General features: G+C 32.2%; 1 protein-coding gene across 7 annotated transcripts in view; it reads right to left on the minus strand.

Moving 5' to 3' along the window:
* The window catches only part of LOC142332570 (uncharacterized), a 61,762-nt gene that overhangs the window by 24,246 nt on the left and 18,823 nt on the right, over nucleotides 1-18,693 (minus strand). For 4 of the 7 annotated variants that reach the window (XM_075379062.1, XM_075379061.1, XM_075379060.1 and 1 more), the window contains exons 2-3: nucleotides 5,702-5,773; nucleotides 1,731-1,781 (exon numbers count right to left, since the gene is read on the minus strand). In XM_075379062.1, coding sequence (XP_075235177.1) covers nucleotides 1,731-1,781; nucleotides 5,702-5,773 — 123 coding nt within the window. The remainder of the gene's footprint in view (nucleotides 1-1,730; nucleotides 1,782-5,701; nucleotides 5,774-18,693) is intronic. The other 3 variants (XM_075379065.1, XM_075379064.1, XM_075379063.1) reach the window with 1 other exon arrangement.

Consider the following 18,693-nt stretch of genomic DNA (forward strand, 5'->3'; position numbering starts at 1 on the left):
ATCGCATTGTTTCAACGGATTTCAAAAACCAAAAACAAAACAACAAAAAAAATCAAATCATTAACAAAATAAACTATTCAATTATGCTATAAGTTACAACAAATTCAAATGATTAATAATCTTCTAATACGGAGCTATATACTAATAACAGAGCTTAAACAATATTAATGTATAATAAATAAAACTTGGTCAGTTTTTGTGTTATGATAAAATTAAGTACATAAGGATTAAACAGACAGGAGGGATAAACATATGGATGATGTACAGAGATTCTGATCATAAAATGCTATACACAGTATGTCTGAAAAGTTCTCCAACTAGATTAAATAAAAATACACATTTAAAGATAAACGAATTTACTCACATCAGCCCTCTACATAAAACCGTTCTATAGTTAACACACTTGTTGCAGCACCTGTAGAGCCCTTGAAACGCTTCGGAGAAATCACTTTGTAGTATCGCCTTCAACTGCTCCGTGCAAGCTCTTTGGATAGCCAGAATGTCGCCGAAAAAACGACCTATCAACATGGGTTTCGGGAACCAAAAAATAGTCTGCTCGAGCCAAGTCGGGTTGGGTAAGACGGCGATTTGAAATGCGACATAATAACGTGTTAAAACTGTTGCCTTGTGTGCCGAGACATTTTCGTGCAAGAGAGTCCAACTATTCGGATCCAGGTATTTGGTCCGGATTCGACGAATGCGAGACATCACGCGTTTTATTACTTCCAAATAGAATTTAGAATTCACGGCTTGACGAGTTGGGATAGTTTGAACAATTGCGCGCGCACTTTCGCAACGTTTTCGTCGTGAAAAGGTGTTGACGGCCTCCCGTTTCGTTCGTCGTCATCCAACGACTCTCTTTAAACCGCTTCCAACGCGTGTATGTTGTAGTACGAGATGCAGATTCATCGCCGATTTTTGAAGTCTAACACAAAATTTTATCGCGCTTCATTGTTCCATGTTGCGAGCTCGCACTAGGTCACATGAACCAAACGTACGCGGCCGAATACAGCTTGGGGACTGGTGTGACGAAACGTGATGAAAGTTTGTACCCGTAATCGTCAGACATCGTACTACATAGTTCCTTAGTTGTCGGAGAGATGGCGCAGCTTGCATTGACTACAGAAATTTAGTTCGGGAAGTTTTCAGACATACTGTGGTGTATAGTCCTGTCCGTAGGTTAAGGAAATTGTTGTCCGCAATATAATTGACAATGAATTTTTATAGCAGGAAAATAATAAATATAATTAATTATGGTATGAAAGGTAGTGTTGCGATTAATTGCAACTGTAAAATTTTAATATATATTAATTACAGTCACATTTTAATTAGTCACATAGCCTATTATTTTCATCGTTCATGCGTACTTATTGTAATCCATCAAAAAGACAGTTTACAAAAATAAAAGGTGACAATTTATTTAATACTAATATTTAATTTATTATCCATACGGTGATTACAGATCTCTCGCTTAGAATTCAACTACGACGTGTCAAAAGAATTAAAAATATACCAGAAACTTAAAAAATATATGTACAATGAAAATTGATTTTTAGTCAAGAAAAAAAAACGAGCCACTAAGAACTTTGATGTAAAAATCAAAGCTCTATTTATCACAATATTGTGATAAATTAAAGTATTCAAAGTAGGTTTTGCGAATAAAATATTAACTAGTACGTCTAAAAAAATAAATTTTTTTAATTTTAAAATATAAACCAGAGAATACTTACTTTTTTAAATTAGCATTCCAACCAGGACTTCCTGGAAAATTAGGATCATTACTGCGGATAACAAATGTACAAGATTAATAACATCAAAAAGAAAAAAAACTAATTTAATATAACTAATAAACATTACATTTATACAGAGTGTAGCATGAAACAGTCCAACATTTGTTTTGGCAATAATTGTTTATTAATGTATTTTATGACAGCAGTTCATAATATCAGCTGATTTCTAAGGTTCAAATCCTAGTAAAGGCAGTTACTTCTATACGGATTTGAATGTTAGATTGTGGATACCGGTATTCTTTGGTGATTTGGTTTCAAGTAACTGTGGTTACTTGAGATGTGGGCATCTCAGGAACGGTCGGCCTGAGACTGTACAAGACTACACTTCATTTACATTCATACATATCATCCTCATTCATCGTCTTAAGTAACACGTTACGGTGGTTCCGGGTACTAAACAGGAAAAGAAAAGATTTTTTTTTTTATATATTAATTTCGTCTCTTTCCGAGCGCGCAGTCTGTGTATCGTTCCTCTATTGCTGACAGAGAAAGAATGGCTGCTGAACAGCGTGTAAAGACTACACAATACGTAAACTTTAAGAAAAATTTTAATAGTAACGGTTCAGTATTTGAGAGTAAGCGCGAACGGCACTGTCGGCTGTCAGCGCCGACAGCGCCGATTCGACATTTCGCCGAAATGTCGAAGCTGTCAGCTGAACACCGTTGCTGATAAGCCCGGCCAAATAAATAAGAAAAGCAGCAGCACAATTTGGAATTTTTAGGCGGTCTTCGCAGCGAATCTTAAAAACAGATTTCCATTTGTATCCGAACAAAATAACAGCGTTGCCTAAGTTAACGGTTGACAACAAACATCAAAGAATGGCATTCGCCGGATGGGCTGTGAATTAAGACGTATTGTTGAACAATGTTGATGAGGCACATTTTCACCTAGACGCGATTGTTAACAAACAAAATGTGCACTTTTGGGCTTCTAACTCAATTCACGGGGTAATAGGGCCATTCTTTTTTGTGCAGACAGTCAACAGTGAGCGTTATCTAAACATGCTGCGTAATAACTTTGCTCCTCAACTTCTGGCAAAAGGAGCAAGAAACGAATTGTTTTGCGCAGGATGGTGCTAGACCACACATACGAGAGAGAGAGAGTGACTGTGTGTGTGTGTGTGTGTGTGTGTGTGTGTGTATTTGTATGTGTAAGTGTATGTTTATGTGTGTGTGTGTGTGTGTGTGTGTGTGTGTGTGTGTGTGTGTGTGACAGACACGCACAACAGAGCTAATGTTGTTTTGGACTTTCTGCATGAAACCATTAACGAAAATGTCACTTCAAACAGATTTCCTAATCGTTTTTCTTGTTGACAGAACTGGCTTCCAAAAACAGTCCCTATTTGAATCCGTGTGATTATTTTCTTTGGGGATTTCTAAAGGAAAAGATTTTCCCTAAATATCCTCGTACTGTGATAAAACTGCGAGTACTGATCATTGAGGCGTGCAACGAGATAACCGAGGATGTGTGTCGAGTTATTAACAGCACAGGAGTTCGTGTAGAAGAAGTTGCTAGACGTGATGGCAGTCATATTGAACATGTGATAATCAGAACATAATTTACAGATATATAGTAAATATGCACTGCATTTTACTTTTCTGTATTGCGATTCAAAACAAATTTATTTTTTAATAAAACCACATGTTGGATAATTTTGTACGCCATTCTATTTATGAGTTTTATGTAATAATTCATTTGATAATGTATAAGCATGTTAGATTTAAAAAAACAAATTAATTTAATAATGTTAATTACATTTAACTTATAACATATTATTTAAATAGTTTTACATTATAGTAAGAGAAACTATTATATTACCAGTTCAGATACTTTATTAATGTATAACATGGAATTCAATTCAAATCTATAAGCCATTCTAATTACATTTAACTATTCATAAAATATAAAAGTAATGAATTATTCCTCATTTAATATTTATACAGTATTATTTATTTATTTATTTATTTTTTAATTATTAAATGTTTTGTGTCGATGTTAAGATTGTGAAATAAATTTATCTGGTACAGTTACTTATTAACCAACCGGGTTGGTCTAATGGTGAACGCGTCTTCCCAAATCAGCTGATTTAGAAGTCGAGAATTCCATGGTTCAAGTCCTAATAAAGGCAGTTACTTTTATACGGATTTGAATACTAGATCGTGTTCTTTGGTGGTTGGGTTTCAATTAACTACACATCTCAGGAATGGTCGAACTGAGACTGTACAAGCCTACACTTCATTTACAGTCATACATATCATCCTCTAAAGCAATACCGGCTTAACAGGATAAAGAATAAACAAAGAAGTACAGTTACTTACCATCACATAATTTTTTGGGAAATTTAATAAATGAATACACTCGTCCATACTATGGGATATTTAAAATTACGAAATTGACTTAATCTGTATATTTTAATATGCAGTTCACCAATCAGGTCAATCCTTTAAAAAGGTTTTTTTATACAATTCTCTCCACTCATACGAATGTTCATCTCCCTCATCCGATAACGTAGACTGGAATAAATTGTTCACCATTTTAACAAATTATGTTCAACTACAGAGAGAGAAGAACGATTGCTAACATTTACAGGAACCAATCAGCAACAGTAATAACTTAAGAACATAAGAAAGAAGCCGTAATAAGAGAGGGAGTCCGAGAAGGATTTTCTCTATCCCCGTTACATCTTAATCTTTGCATAGAACTAACAGTTAATGATAATAAAGAACAATTTAGAGCTGGAGTAACGTACCAGGTGAAGAGATAAATATGCCACGATTTGCTGATGATTTAGGAATTCTAGCTGAGAGTAAAAAGGATGTAAAAGGAACAATGAACGGCATGGATGAAGTCCTACGCAAGAACTACCGCATGAAAATAAACAAGAACAAAATGAAAGTAGTGAAATGTAGTAGAAATAACGAAGATTGACCGCTGAATGTAAAAGTAGTAAGAGAAAAGATTATGGAGGTAGAAGCATTTTGTTATTTGGGAAGTAGTATTACTAAAGATGGACGAAGCAGGAGGGATATAAAATGCCGAATAGCACAGGCGAAACAAGCCATCAATCAGAAATATAATTTGTTTACATCAAAAATTAATTTAAACGTCAGGAAAGGATTTTCAAAGTATATGTTTGGAGCGTAGCTTTATATGGAAGTGAAACTTAGACGACCGGAGTACCTGAGAAGAAAAGATTAGAAGCTTCTGAAACGTGGGGCTATAGAAGAGTATTAAAAATCAGATGGGTGAATAAAATGACAAATGAAGAGGTTTTGCGGCAAATCGATGCAGAAAGAAGCATTTGAAAAAATATAATTAAAAGAAGAGACAGACTTATAGGAAACCTAATAAGGCATCCTGGAATAATCCCTTTAATACTGGAGGGACAGATAGAAGGAAAAAATTGTGCAGGCAGGCAACGTTTGGAATATATAAAACAAATTGTTAGGGATGTAGAATGTAGTAGTATACCGAAATGAAACGACTAGCGTTAGAATCTTGGAGAGCTGCATCAAACCAGTCAAATGACTGGACAAAAAAAAATTGTCATCTTTCATTCTTCATAAAACAGTAAAAATAATATGTTATATTAAAATAAAAAACACAACTAAATATGATTTCTCTAATTTTTTTATGGGAACTGGATAACTTTTTGATACATACATCTATTAATCTATTATTACTGATTATTCGCAGATTTGGTAGAAATTATTTTTTCTAACTGAATATTTCAATAAAAAATGTAATATTTATCAACAAATTATTTAATGAGAATACTGAATTTCTTGATGCATTTTTTGGATCGATTTTGTATGGCTTAATAATGTTTTGGTTAAACTTTCTACTTTTTTATAAATATGAATTAAGCATAAATATTATGTGAATAATTAACAGAGTAATATTTACTTACAAAGTATTTTTTAAGTTTTGTTGCATGTTTGCCATACTTTGGCTGAAACTTGACATAAAATTATCCATGAAACTATCCGTTGACAGATTAAATAATTCATGAAACAGATAAAAGAGAAAATACATTTAGTAAAGTATATAATACATTTATTTAATACCTAAATATAAATCTTACACACACAAAAGTTGTATTACCCAAACTGTTATAATATCTATTTATAACAATAATAGCATTTAAAAATTTTTAAAATTGATGTGGACACCACGTGTTCCTTGTACGCCTATTAAATTACATATACACATATCTTTTCTGCACTTAATTTAAACTTATTTCATTTGAAAGTGAGATACGATCCTCCAATTCTTTAATAAAGCGGACAGTAACACAATTTCATTATGGTGGACACCATATTGCATCACAATTTTTGTGGTGTCCGTATCAAAATTTTATATTAGTTAATATGTTAATTCTGTTTCATGTGGTGTAAATAGTTATGGAGTAAGTGAGAATGTGTTGGGGATCCGTAACCATGCACACATCAATTCAAAGCGGACTTCATATACATATATATATTTTTTTTTCTTTTCATTTATATGTATTAACTTAATAATTATTACCTCGGTAAACATTTTTGAATTAAAATGAAAGGTACTTTATTTCGATAATAACTTCTGATTTTTTTCATATTTTTTTATATTGTTATTGAGTTATTATACATTGTATTTTTTTTTTTACAATCAGAGGTTAATTTTGATAAATAAATATATTTAAAGTAAACAAAAAAGTCGGATTTGAACCGACATGTCTTACCCTTGTAAAATCCAAATATTTAATTAATAAAAATTTTATTTGGATATAACTCTAGAAACAATGAAAATAAGTACTACTTATGATAATATAGTTGAAAAGCTTTCAATGAGAGCTTATTACTACTGTTAAAAAAATTTTCAAAATCCTAATTTTTGGGGATTTTGTGCTTTTTTGACAATTTTGGTCCAGTTGATTGCAATCAAAAGAGGAGAGGTGCACAACTAGATGTTATAACAGTCCAAAATCCAAAGTTTCAACATCCTACGGATAATCGTTTTTGAGTTATGCGAGATACATACGTTCGTACAGAAGTTTTATTATTAGAAAATAGATACTAAAGGGATTTTTCATTTAAAAAAATATGGGAAACTATTGCATTACTTTCCCGGCTATTAATAATAAAAATTAAAAGAGAGCCAAACAAAGAAAACAAAAGATATAGTTTTAAAGGTGGGGAATGAATTTTTTTTTGCTGAATTCCTTTATTTGCTATCAACTTCTGTACTGAAGCTGATTAAAATTGGTTGCAGACTAAAATTAAAAACTAAAAGTAAGTCAGAAACGCAGGACAAACTAAGAACTAAGATAAAACACTAATCAGAATTCCCAATTGTGCGCCGCGGCTCTCTGGGTCGCCGCGGCCTCTTCACAGAGGCGCCGCGAAATATTGTAAAAGCTACATAATTAATTGAACAAAGACATTTATAATTATTAATTTTATGCTAATAAAGTAAAAAAGTAATTAAGATACACGAATTTTATTTATTTTTATCTCTTACTTTAGTAGTTATACTTTTACATAGGTAGGGAGCCGCGATTTGGAAAAATTTGGGAACCATTGCGGTAAGTAATAGTAATAGCTTTTAAGGTAAGACTATCACTTGAAGTATGATCATCCTATGATTATCCTCAAGTACAAAAACAATTAATATGATAAATACTATGAATAAATACTAGTAACTACGAAATAACATAATATTTGTTAGTGCCTTTTGAATATAGTTAAAAGTCTTTTACCATTAATCGAGTCGGGTAATGAAACAAAATAAATAAAACATTAACTTTAAATAGAGCAATAAATGAAACATTAACTTTAAATAGAACAATAAATGAAACATTAACTTAAAAAAATAATAATTATACGTAGTGTTATCTCTAACAAACCGGCTCATCATAACGGTCTATCAACCAGATCAAGCACTGGAATCTTTTCAGTCTCCTATCGTCCTCAATGTTGTCAAGTAAATTCAAAGTTAGATGATTAACATACTTCTCCAACCTGGGCACATACCTCTAAATTACGAGTTGAACTTCTTCTCTTGCTTATGCAATGCCTATGTAATCGTGGATTCCAGTACTCCTCGCGAACCATGGCGCTTGTTTTGTATTCCTTAGTATTTTATCGTAGAACCGTCCATCTTCACACTGATGTTACTAGTTGTGAACCGGTCCCAGGATTGAGTCCTGTAGAACTTCTGAGTTATTGCCGAAAAACTGAGACATCACTGGATTGTAATTAACTCGTGAGAAGCGACCATCCAGATAGTTGTGTAGGCTTTAAATAATAAGATTGTGGGAGGCACGTTTTTAATTTGAAAAGAAGACAAGGTAACCTAACTTTGACAAATGATCTACGTCCAAAAAAGGCGTCAAACTATGCTTTTTCTCTACTAGATATCTGATGATAACAGTAGTAATAATTCTATGGGCTTGTTCCACCGTTGTATTACCACCTCTAAAGCCGAATTGATGGCCGGATATCACTCCTTCAATTTCTAACACTGGCCATAATCTGCGCAGGAACAGTTTGCCAAACATTTGAATAAAATCAGTTGTAGGCTTATAGGCTTATACGAAGATACTTCCTGTGAAGTTTTGCCGTGTTTCAAGAATATCGTTAGCGTTATTTTCCATTCTGATGGACAGTGCGTTGCCCTAAGGATTGCATTAAATAGTTCCTGTATGTAAGAAATAGCTTTAAACGGTAGTGAAGATATCATCTTATGCGTAATATAATCAAATCCTAGAGCCTTTCGTATGTTCTCAATCCTCTTCACTTCTTACGTTATTTCCATCTTCGGGAAGAGTCTCAAAGGGAGAGTAAATGAATCGGGCTATTTAAGAAGTCACTAATTCCTCCTTGATATTTTCTTTTGCATGTCGTGCAGCTGGAACACCTTCTCTGAGTGCTTAGCGAAAATCATTGTTTTTTGGCTGTCGTTACACGGCCACGTATTAGCTGTCTTTAACGGCGGTAATAAGGTTGGTGGACGCTTGAATTTCTTCGTCTCCTTATAACAAAGAATGATCATCTCTTTTCACGGCAGACAGACTTTCAACATATACTTTAAACGATTCATTTCTGTGCATATTTATTAGTACCATCAATCAGCGGGCCGTCCTGTCCATTGCCACAATGTCCTCAGGCCTCCCGAACCGTTGCCACCTCCTTCTAACTTTCACTTTATTCTAAGTTCGTAATCTCCCTGTGAGAATTCGCGTCTTGTCTTATTTCGTTTACCTCCAACAAAGTAGACCGCTATGCCACCTCCTGCATGACAGCAGTTAAGTCCCTTGTAGCTACATCCACATCATTAGTGCATTTCACCGCTAAATTGGCAGGTAGCTTCTCCTCAATTCAACTACGATACGACTCTCAGTCGGTTGGTTTTATATCTGTGATGGAACAGTGATCAGTTTTTTCTCATAATCATTGCACTAATTGTCAGTAGTGTAGGCGTGTGATCAGACGTGAAATCGTGTAGTTGTTTTCCACATCAGTTTAAAAAGGCAATACTCCTGAACTAACATAAAAATCAAGAAATTCAGGAATCTTCGTTGAATTTGAAGGCAAATAGGTCGGTTAAAACCCAGAAATAACGTGTAGTCACATCCTTTCGATAGTTACCTTTACGAACCTTCAACGTGTAGTTGTAAACCTTGATCTCCAGAATACATTCTTCGCGTTCGTCACCTCCCGCAATGAATCGGCACTCAAGTAAGCTAAGATAATCACAAAACTATTACTGGTTACCGCTTTGCGCGGGAGACCGTTCATTGCTGTTGCTTTGAGAGGTCCTAACCAGTCAAAGATCTCAATCGAGATTGCCTGAATGTCGGCGGTGCTGAATGGAGGGAGCTGGCTGTGCCGTAGCTCATTTCTTACCATAATCGCAGTCCCACCATGTGCCCTGATATCAGGAAGGTTGGTTGTGTATACAGAAAATCCTCTAACGTTCAAATAGTTTATTAATAAAACGACTTTCAAACTTCACACAGCGGTATGGTCTCATGCAATTATTTTTGTGTGACCGTATTGCTGAGACCTCATAAATTGTAACAATCCTGGAGTTCTGTTTGAGGTTCCAATCTAACACAACAGTTATTTACGTACTCTATTCTCAACACATTCCTCCTATTATACTTAGGTTCCAGGCTCACTAAAAAACTGGCCCTAGGCTGCTTTGTTACTCGGTGGCGAGCGTTTACGATGCTCCGAACTTTGTGTCCCCGACTTTCAACCTCCTCCTGTATAACTGTAATTGGGATCAAATGATGAAGATTCTTTAAGACACCTCCTCTCATCACGTGTTGCGAAGACCTATTAGGGACCGTCTTGTATATGTCCTATTAGATTATTTAGCGAACACGACTTATTTTACTTAATTTCTTGTAGCTCTCGATATCCTTCGACAGAAGTCGAAGTTGTTTATTTTTTATTGTTCTTACATTGTATTCATTCTTGTTCACCACCGATTACAACAACTCATATAGCTTCGTAATATCCGAAATACCATAATAATACTATTGGGGGTGGTTCTTCCTTTAGTGGAACAGCACTGGTGGTCTCCTCAACGGGTTGATGATCAAATTGAGGATTGACCGTAACGGATTCTGTAATATCAGAATCACTGCTACTTGCCAAGGAACCACTCATATTTTCTATGGTCTAATCTCTTATCATCTTTCTTCGCAATGACTTCCGCGGTTCTCTTTTTAAACAACGAATGGTTCATGCTTTATGTTTACCTGCGAGTTTTTTATATTTACCGTTTCGCCGGTACTATTTGCTGAACGGTTACTATTTGAAACACCCTGAATCTGTTCCGTAACAACGCTGCGGTTGCTAGCTTATGTAGTCTCGCCTACGACTAATTGACAAACAAAAATTGAAAAATAAAAATAAATATTAATGTTTACTACCTTAAACCAAAGAGAAATATTTACAGCGTTGTTTTAAATTTCCAAATTCTAATAATGTCACTGAATGCACTTAAAAGAAGAAAACTGAAAAACAAATTGAGATATTGTTACAAAAGCACTTCAACATATAACAGCTGATGAAAACAACTTCACCATCTATGGAATGAATTTTAATAATTATTTTTCTAAAAATAATCATTTATAAGTTAAACTTAATAAATATGTTTAATGAAAGTTTTTTTTCAAAATATAACACATCCTTCTCTAAAAGCTAAAATTAAGAAAAAGAAAACTTACGAAAAAACTTTTCAATATTTTAGGTCCAGGTGTCTATATTTTTAAAAAAATGTAGACATTTCATGATAGCTCTATTTATCAATTAATCTTTTTTTTTTTTAATATTTAACCGTAAGGGATATAGTGTAAAAGAACAAAAAAAAATATTATATAATATTTTAAGAGATGGAGGTTTTTTTTTGAAAAACCTTTTTTAAATATCTATATATAAATTGTAGGTAACAAATTTAAATTAATAAAACTTTCTCTAAAATCACCTTAAGAAATTTTTTTTTAAATTAATATGATCAAATATTTTTGTATATTGGAATATACAAAAATATTCGAAAAAAATTTAAAGAAAATCAGTTGGGTCAACCCTGAGATACAAGAACAAAAGTAATGCGACATACATACGCACATATTTATTTCTTGTTTTGGTTTAGGTGATGGTTTGGACAGTAAAAAGTAAAGGTTTGCACAAAAAGTCGATACTCTCTTTGTGACATTATTCGCCGGGAAATTTTATGAGTAATATTATTAAATGAGTTTATGTTTCTAAATAAAAATAAAAGCTTTTATTTGATGAAATTAATGAAGCAGAAGAAAGCCATAAAAATTTATAAAATGGTATTATTAGGGGAGCAGGTCTGTCTCCTCCATTTTCTATAATAATATTTATCATAAGAACCCGAACGGTGTTAAAGAATAACGCTAAGAACAAAAATTCTGTACTTGTCGGTTACCGATAAATGTTTGTACTTGTAAATAATTAAATGGGACTAATTATTTAAAAGTAAAAACACGTATGATTATTACAATTTATAAAAACATACGCTTAATTAGAAGAACAGTATTATATAATATGGCTCATTGTGGAATATAATTAAAAAAATATTCTTAGAATAATCAACAGCAAAGAGAAGGCTATTCAGTTTTTGTAAAATAATGGAATAATGCCCGACGTAAAAATGTATTCTAATAATCAAAATTTGACTAAGGGTAGTATATTTTTCGTCGCAAATCAGTTCTCTAACAGCTGATTTTCGAAGTCGAAGATTGTCAGGTTCAAATCCTAGTTTAGAAATTTTGGGATTTGTTTACTGTCTAATGATTATACTTCATTCCTACTGTTGTATGCCTTCCATATTTTTCGAAAATAATACTAGTAGCGGGTACTATTAGCTTTATAAGTATAGACATAAGAATGCCGTATGTTCTACCTTCAATCGCTACCAGAAAACGGTAATTTTTCCAAGAGAAATACCGCTAAAACCTACTGCTGTTTCGACATTCGGCTTACAATATACTTTTGTATCTTTTGACTTAATAATTTTAACAGGTTACACCGACGTATACCGCATCTCGAACGTGCTACACGTTTTTGGAGAAAATGCAAACGCCATGCTGTTGGTTATGCGAATACAATGTCGCGCTATTTATGATTTTTTTTTTTTTTTGTTACAGTTGAATTATATTCTGTTTATCACAGACAACACAAATATTTCTAAAATTAGCTATTCCAAATTATATGATTAAACGGAGGCACCTGTTTTCAGAAGGAATAATGATGTTTTTTAAAAATTTCAAAGGCCTTTACTTATATCATACAAAATGTTAGAAATTTTACAAACTGCTTTTGTATTTGATCAGAGTCCCGAGTAGCTCGTTGAAAATACGTTAACCACCGGCCGCCGGTCGCCACATGTATACAGCCACATTCGAATCTAAATAGTGGCGAGCTTTGCCACTATGTTTGTTGTTCCGCCATTTTGCTGACCCCCACATTAATTCAATTTGCTGGGAATTAGCCCCAATTTCAGGATCCAAAAAATTGTATAGAAAGCAAACGAATCTCAACGATTATCTATTTTAAATGTAATTTTTTTCAAATGTTCATGTATTAATATTTTTTCCGATATTACAGTTATTTGCTTTGATTCCTGGCCCTAACTTAACTGATATTTTATTAACAAATATCAGGTAATAAAAAATATAACCTAAATTGTAAAAAATCAGACGGCACGAAAATGGTCCTGAGTATTGAATATCCACAGTAAACCGGCGACGGTAATTCGCTAAAAATGTAATTCAAAGAAAATTTTAACAAAAAATGTAACACGAAAAAGATAATTTTTGCTTCTTATCTACGTAAGTATCCATATGAATGTTCATAATAATAATATCATGTAGCCACCCGCGTGTGGATATGGATCATATTCTTGTATAAGGTATAATGCAAAATCAAACGTTTTGCTACTGAAAGATTTACGTGTGCACTCCTGAACGGAGTGAATCCAAAAATCCTATTAAACTGTCTGAATATGAATAACTAAATAATAAAATAATCTGTGTTGTGTTTTTCCGGTCCGGTTAAAAAAAAAATAATAAACCCCTCTCTCATGACCAACTTTACAAGACAAATCAAATTAATTTGTTTTGCTTTTAAGTAATACATAAAATATTTAATACGTAAAATCCTAGCGTAAAATTTGCTTTAAAAAATAAAAGAAATATTTCTCTTTAAAAAAATACGCGTCATAAAAAAGAGATTAAATAAAAATACAGGTAGCTATATTGAGTCGAAGAATGGTTTCCCCGCTCCAATGAACTTTCACAGCGGCATAAAACAATATTTATTTAACAAAGCAGCGAGTCGATGGGATGGGTTAGCGAGATACGGACTAAGAAATAAGCTTATATAAATAGCACACAAAACGAACGTGTCTTCACTCCGAATAATTATCGGATATTCATGTTGTTTATAAACATAATGTAATATTTTAGTTCATAAAACCACTCCTCATTTCTTATCTCTTCTCTTCTTTTTCCTATTTAGCCTCCGGTAACTACCGTTTAGATAATACTTCAGAGGATGAATGAGGATGATATGTATGAGTGTAAATGAAGTGTAGTCTTGTACATTCTCAGTTCGACCAATCCTGAGATGTGTGGTTAATTGAAAATCCCGACCACCAAAGAACACCGGTATCCACGATCTAGCATTCAAATCCACGTAAAAATAACTGGCTTTACTAGGACTTGAACGCTGGAACTCTCGGCTTTCAAATCAGCTGATTTGGGAAGACGCGTTCACCACTAGACCAATCCGGTGGGTTCCTTATTTCTTATCTGATGTATATTAACTTACAACTGCTAAACTCTTAATGCATTCTCTTGTTTATTTTTCAACGGATTTAGTTGTTAAAATATTTTATTTTACGCAGCTTCATTTCTTATTAAAATGTCATATAACTTAAGTTATGAACAACGTAATTTTCGTCTTTGTCGAAAACGGAAAGCGATTTATAACATCGTTCTAAATTAATAGATTGATAAAGTTCCAAAGTCAAGATCATGAAATCGATTAACGAGTAAGTAAAGTTTAGTGAAGGATTCGCGTAGTTCTAGTAATGTTGTAAGAAAAAAATAATAATAAAGACACAGGTAATGCGTGTGGCTTAATCGATATATGACCTATCGGGTTGATATAGTGGTTAACTCGTCATCGCAAATCAGCTGATTTCGAAGTCGAGAGTTGTAAGGTTCAAATCCTTTTAAAGGCAGTTACTTTTTTACGGATTTCAATATTAGATCACGGATACCGGTGTTCTTTGTGGTGGTAGGGTTTCGGTTAACCTCACATCTCAGGAATGGCCGACCGGAGACTTCACTTACATTCATACTTATCCTAATTCATCCTCTAAAGTAATTCCTTACGGTGGTCCGGAGGCTAAACAGAAAAATTAATGATAGAGCGCCATATTTGTAAAGAAAAAAAAAATCATAATTCTTACTGATGAACAAGTTTGTTTCAAATTTCTAAATACTTTGAAAGTTAAAAACCGGTAATGGATGATGACTTTAATAAAATCTTTGGAGAAGAACACTAATCATCAACTAAAAATTTTTAATTTTTGCCAACCTTAAAATCAACATATGAAAAATAAAAAAAAAATACTGGCAAAGCGTAAGGTGTTTAAAAAATGTTAAAATTTTTAGTTGAATCAAGGAAGACCAAAACAACTGAAATCTAAAATAAGATAATAAAATAATACAATAAAATAAAAATAATATTATAAACAATAGTAAATAAGATAACTGATTATCTAAAATAATTAAGCAGTTTGTAAATTTCCAAAAGATTAATTAATACTAATAAAAGATTAAATAATTGATAAAAAATTAATTAAATTTGTTACGCAATTTCGAAGCCGTTTATCAGAATGTCCTGCTCAACGTAAAAATAGCTAACAAAGAAAAAAGTAACTATTAATACTACTAACAAAGTATTAATTCAAATTTGTAAGTATTTATCTGATATAAGATATAAGTACGAAAAGTTTACAAATGAACTTTCTAGTATAAACTACATCCATTTACCTTACTAATATTATACATATTTCGTATGCTGTCATACTGATAGGATTCTTGTCTTTTTATATAATAATTTTAATTTCCTCCTCTCTTCCGCTTCGACTATCCAGAATTTTCACCTTATCATTATTTCCATAAAAAAATTTGTGATAAAAAAATAAACCTCATGACAAAACGAAAAATATAATTTTTATTATTATATCCTGTTTTGCGAAAAAAAAAATCGCATATTCTTTTTCTTAAAACAATTTTAATAATGTTCACTTACACTCAATGTAAAAAACTTGAGTGGAACGTTAACAAAAGCTATTTAATTGTAACATAACAGTTGTTTAAAAGTCATAAAATTTAATTAAATAGTAAAATATATCTACATTTAATTTACCATAAAACTAAAACTATTAGCAAACGATTACTTTAAACAATAAATGTTGTAATCAATTGTTGAACATATTGACGGTTACGTGTTAATTATATCATACAAAAGGTATTTAAAAAAACTTCTTGCAGGTTTTAATTCCGTAAATTAAAATAATAATAATATAAATAATGATTATTATTATTATTATTTATACTATAAATTAAATGGAAATAGTTTTCTATGTAATTCCTCAAAAAGTTTATTGTAGCTTAGTGGAAATTTTATCATTATTGTAGTACAACTCAATAAATAAATAAATTTAAAAAAAATATGTTATTATTATTATTAAAAATTTGTTATTATTATTAGGAGTATTTTTAAAAAAATTAAAATAACTAAAAATAATTTAACCCGCCGTGATAGTCTAGTGGTTAAATCAGCTGATTTTGTGATCATCATCACAATTTTGTGATGATGATCACAAAATCAGCTGATTTTCGAATTGAGAGTTCTAAGGTTCAGTCCTTGTAATGGCAATTGTTTTTATATTGATTTGATTGCTAGACTTAAGATACCAGTGTTCTTTGGTATAAGCAGTGTTCTTTGGTATCAATTAAGCATACGTCTCAGGAGCGTTCGACCTGATTCTCTTCCAAAGTACATTTACCGGTAGTTGTAAATTTTCAATGAACTATAACTGTAGCTATTTCAGCCTGACAAGTCGGTAGCAATAATTGCAACTGTTTACATACACGCGCGCACGTGCTCGCACACACACACACACATCTTGCTGTAGCTAGAAAACTGTTTGGAGAACGCAAAATCTTTATTTACTGGTAACCCATTAAATGAATGAAATAAAATCCTATGATTGTCTAAAAATCAGAAAAAATGTGAAAGCAGAATTCAGGAAATTTAAGGTTTTATAAGAGTTCAGTGCTAGTGACCTTTCTAATGGCAGAAAGCCAAATAATTTTTTTTTTTTTTTTGTCTTCAGTCATTTGACTGGTTTGATGCAGCACTCCAAGATTCCCTATTTAGTAGTAATCGTTTCATTTCAGTATACCCTCTACATCCTACATCCCTAACAATTTGTTTTACATATTCCAAACGTGGCCTGCCTACACAATTTTTTCCTTCTACCTGTCCTTCCAATATTAAAGCGACTATTCCAGGATGCCTTAGTATGTGGCCAATAAGTCTGTCTCTTCTTTTAACTATATTTTTCCAAATGCTTCTTTCTTCATTTATTTGCCGCAATACCTCTTCATTTGTCACTTTATTCACCCATCTGATTTTTAACATTCTCCTATAGCACCACATTTCAAAAGCTTCTAATCTTTTCTTCTCAGATACTCCGATTGTCCAAGTTTCACTTCCATATAAAGCGACACTCCATACATATACTTTCAAAAATCTTTTCCTGACATTTAAATTATTTTTTGATGTAAACAAATTATATTTCTTACTGAAGGCTCGTTTCGCTTGTGCTATTCGGCATTTTATATCGCGACTGCTTCGTCCATCTTTAGTAATTCTACTTCCCAAATAACAAAATTCTTCTACCTCCATAATCTTTTCTCCTCCTATTTTCACATTCAGTGGTCCATCTTTGTTATTTCTAGTACATTTCATTACTGTTGTTTTGTAATTGTTTATTCTCATGCGATAGTTCTTGCGTAGGACTTCATCTATACCGTTCATTGTTTCTTCTAAATCCTTTTTACTCTCGGCTAGAATTACTATATCATCAGAAAATCGTGGCATCTTTATCTTTTCACCTTGTACTGTTACTCCGAATCTAAATTGTTCTTTAACATCATTAACTGCTAGTTCCATGTAAAGATTAAAAAGTAACGTGGATAGGGAACATCCTTGTCGGACTCCCTTTCTTATTACGGGTTCTTTCTTATGTTCTTCAATTATTACTGTTGCTGTTTGGTTCCTGTACATGTTAGCAATTGTTATTCTATCTCCGTATTTGAACCCTAATTTTGTTAAAATGCTGAATATTTTATTCCAGTCTACGTTATCGAATGCCTTTTCTAGGACTATAAACGCCAAGTGTGTCGGTTTGTTTTTCTTTAATCTTCCTTTTACTATTAATCTGAGGCATAAAATTGCTTCCCTTGTCACTATACTTTTCCTGAAACCAAATTGGTCTTCTCCTAACACTTCTTCCACTCTCCTCTCAATTCTTCTGTATAGAATTCTAGTTAAGATTTTTGATGCGTGACTAGTTAAACTAATTGTTCTGTATTCTTCACATTTATCTGCCCCCCTGCTTTCTTTGGTATCATGACTATAACACTTTTTTTGAAGTCTGACGGAAATTCACCTTTTTCATAAATATTACACACCAGTTTGTATAATCTATCAATCGCTTCCTCACCTGCACTGCGCATAAGTTGTAATTATTGTAATTATTATAAGCAATAATAATTACAATAAGTTTTAAATAAAATAATAATACTTTAAGATAATTATAAATTAATAATTTTAATTCCAACAATAATAATTTTTAAATAATTACTTATCAATAAATATGTAAAACGTTTGGTCGACTTTATTTTATAATAAATGTTAATAAACAGGAAAAAGTATAGAATTTTTTTTTTGAACATTTTATTTTTTAATTTTGCCATCAAATTTTATTTAAAAAATGAATAAACCTGTCATTTTCAGTTATTCTGATTTTGATTTTCAAAATTATGCAAAATTGATTCAGTAATAAATTCATTGCAATCGCAACGTTTTATCTTAACGTACGCCATAAATAGAAACTTAAATTAAAAGATAAATTAGTAAGATAGACGTAGAATTGAATATTCTTTTAATTATGCATTATTTAGTGTGTCCTTCCGTATAGTTGAAAAACATGAACATTAAGAAAACGAAAGAAAGAAATATTGAAATTTTTGAAGTATGGAACAAAGATAATTAAATAGATAGACAGAATAAAAAA

The sequence above is a fragment of the Lycorma delicatula genome, chromosome 11, assembly GCF_047948215.1.
Source record: "Lycorma delicatula isolate Av1 chromosome 11, ASM4794821v1, whole genome shotgun sequence".
In the NCBI taxonomy this organism is placed as follows: Eukaryota; Metazoa; Arthropoda; class Insecta; order Hemiptera; family Fulgoridae; genus Lycorma; species Lycorma delicatula.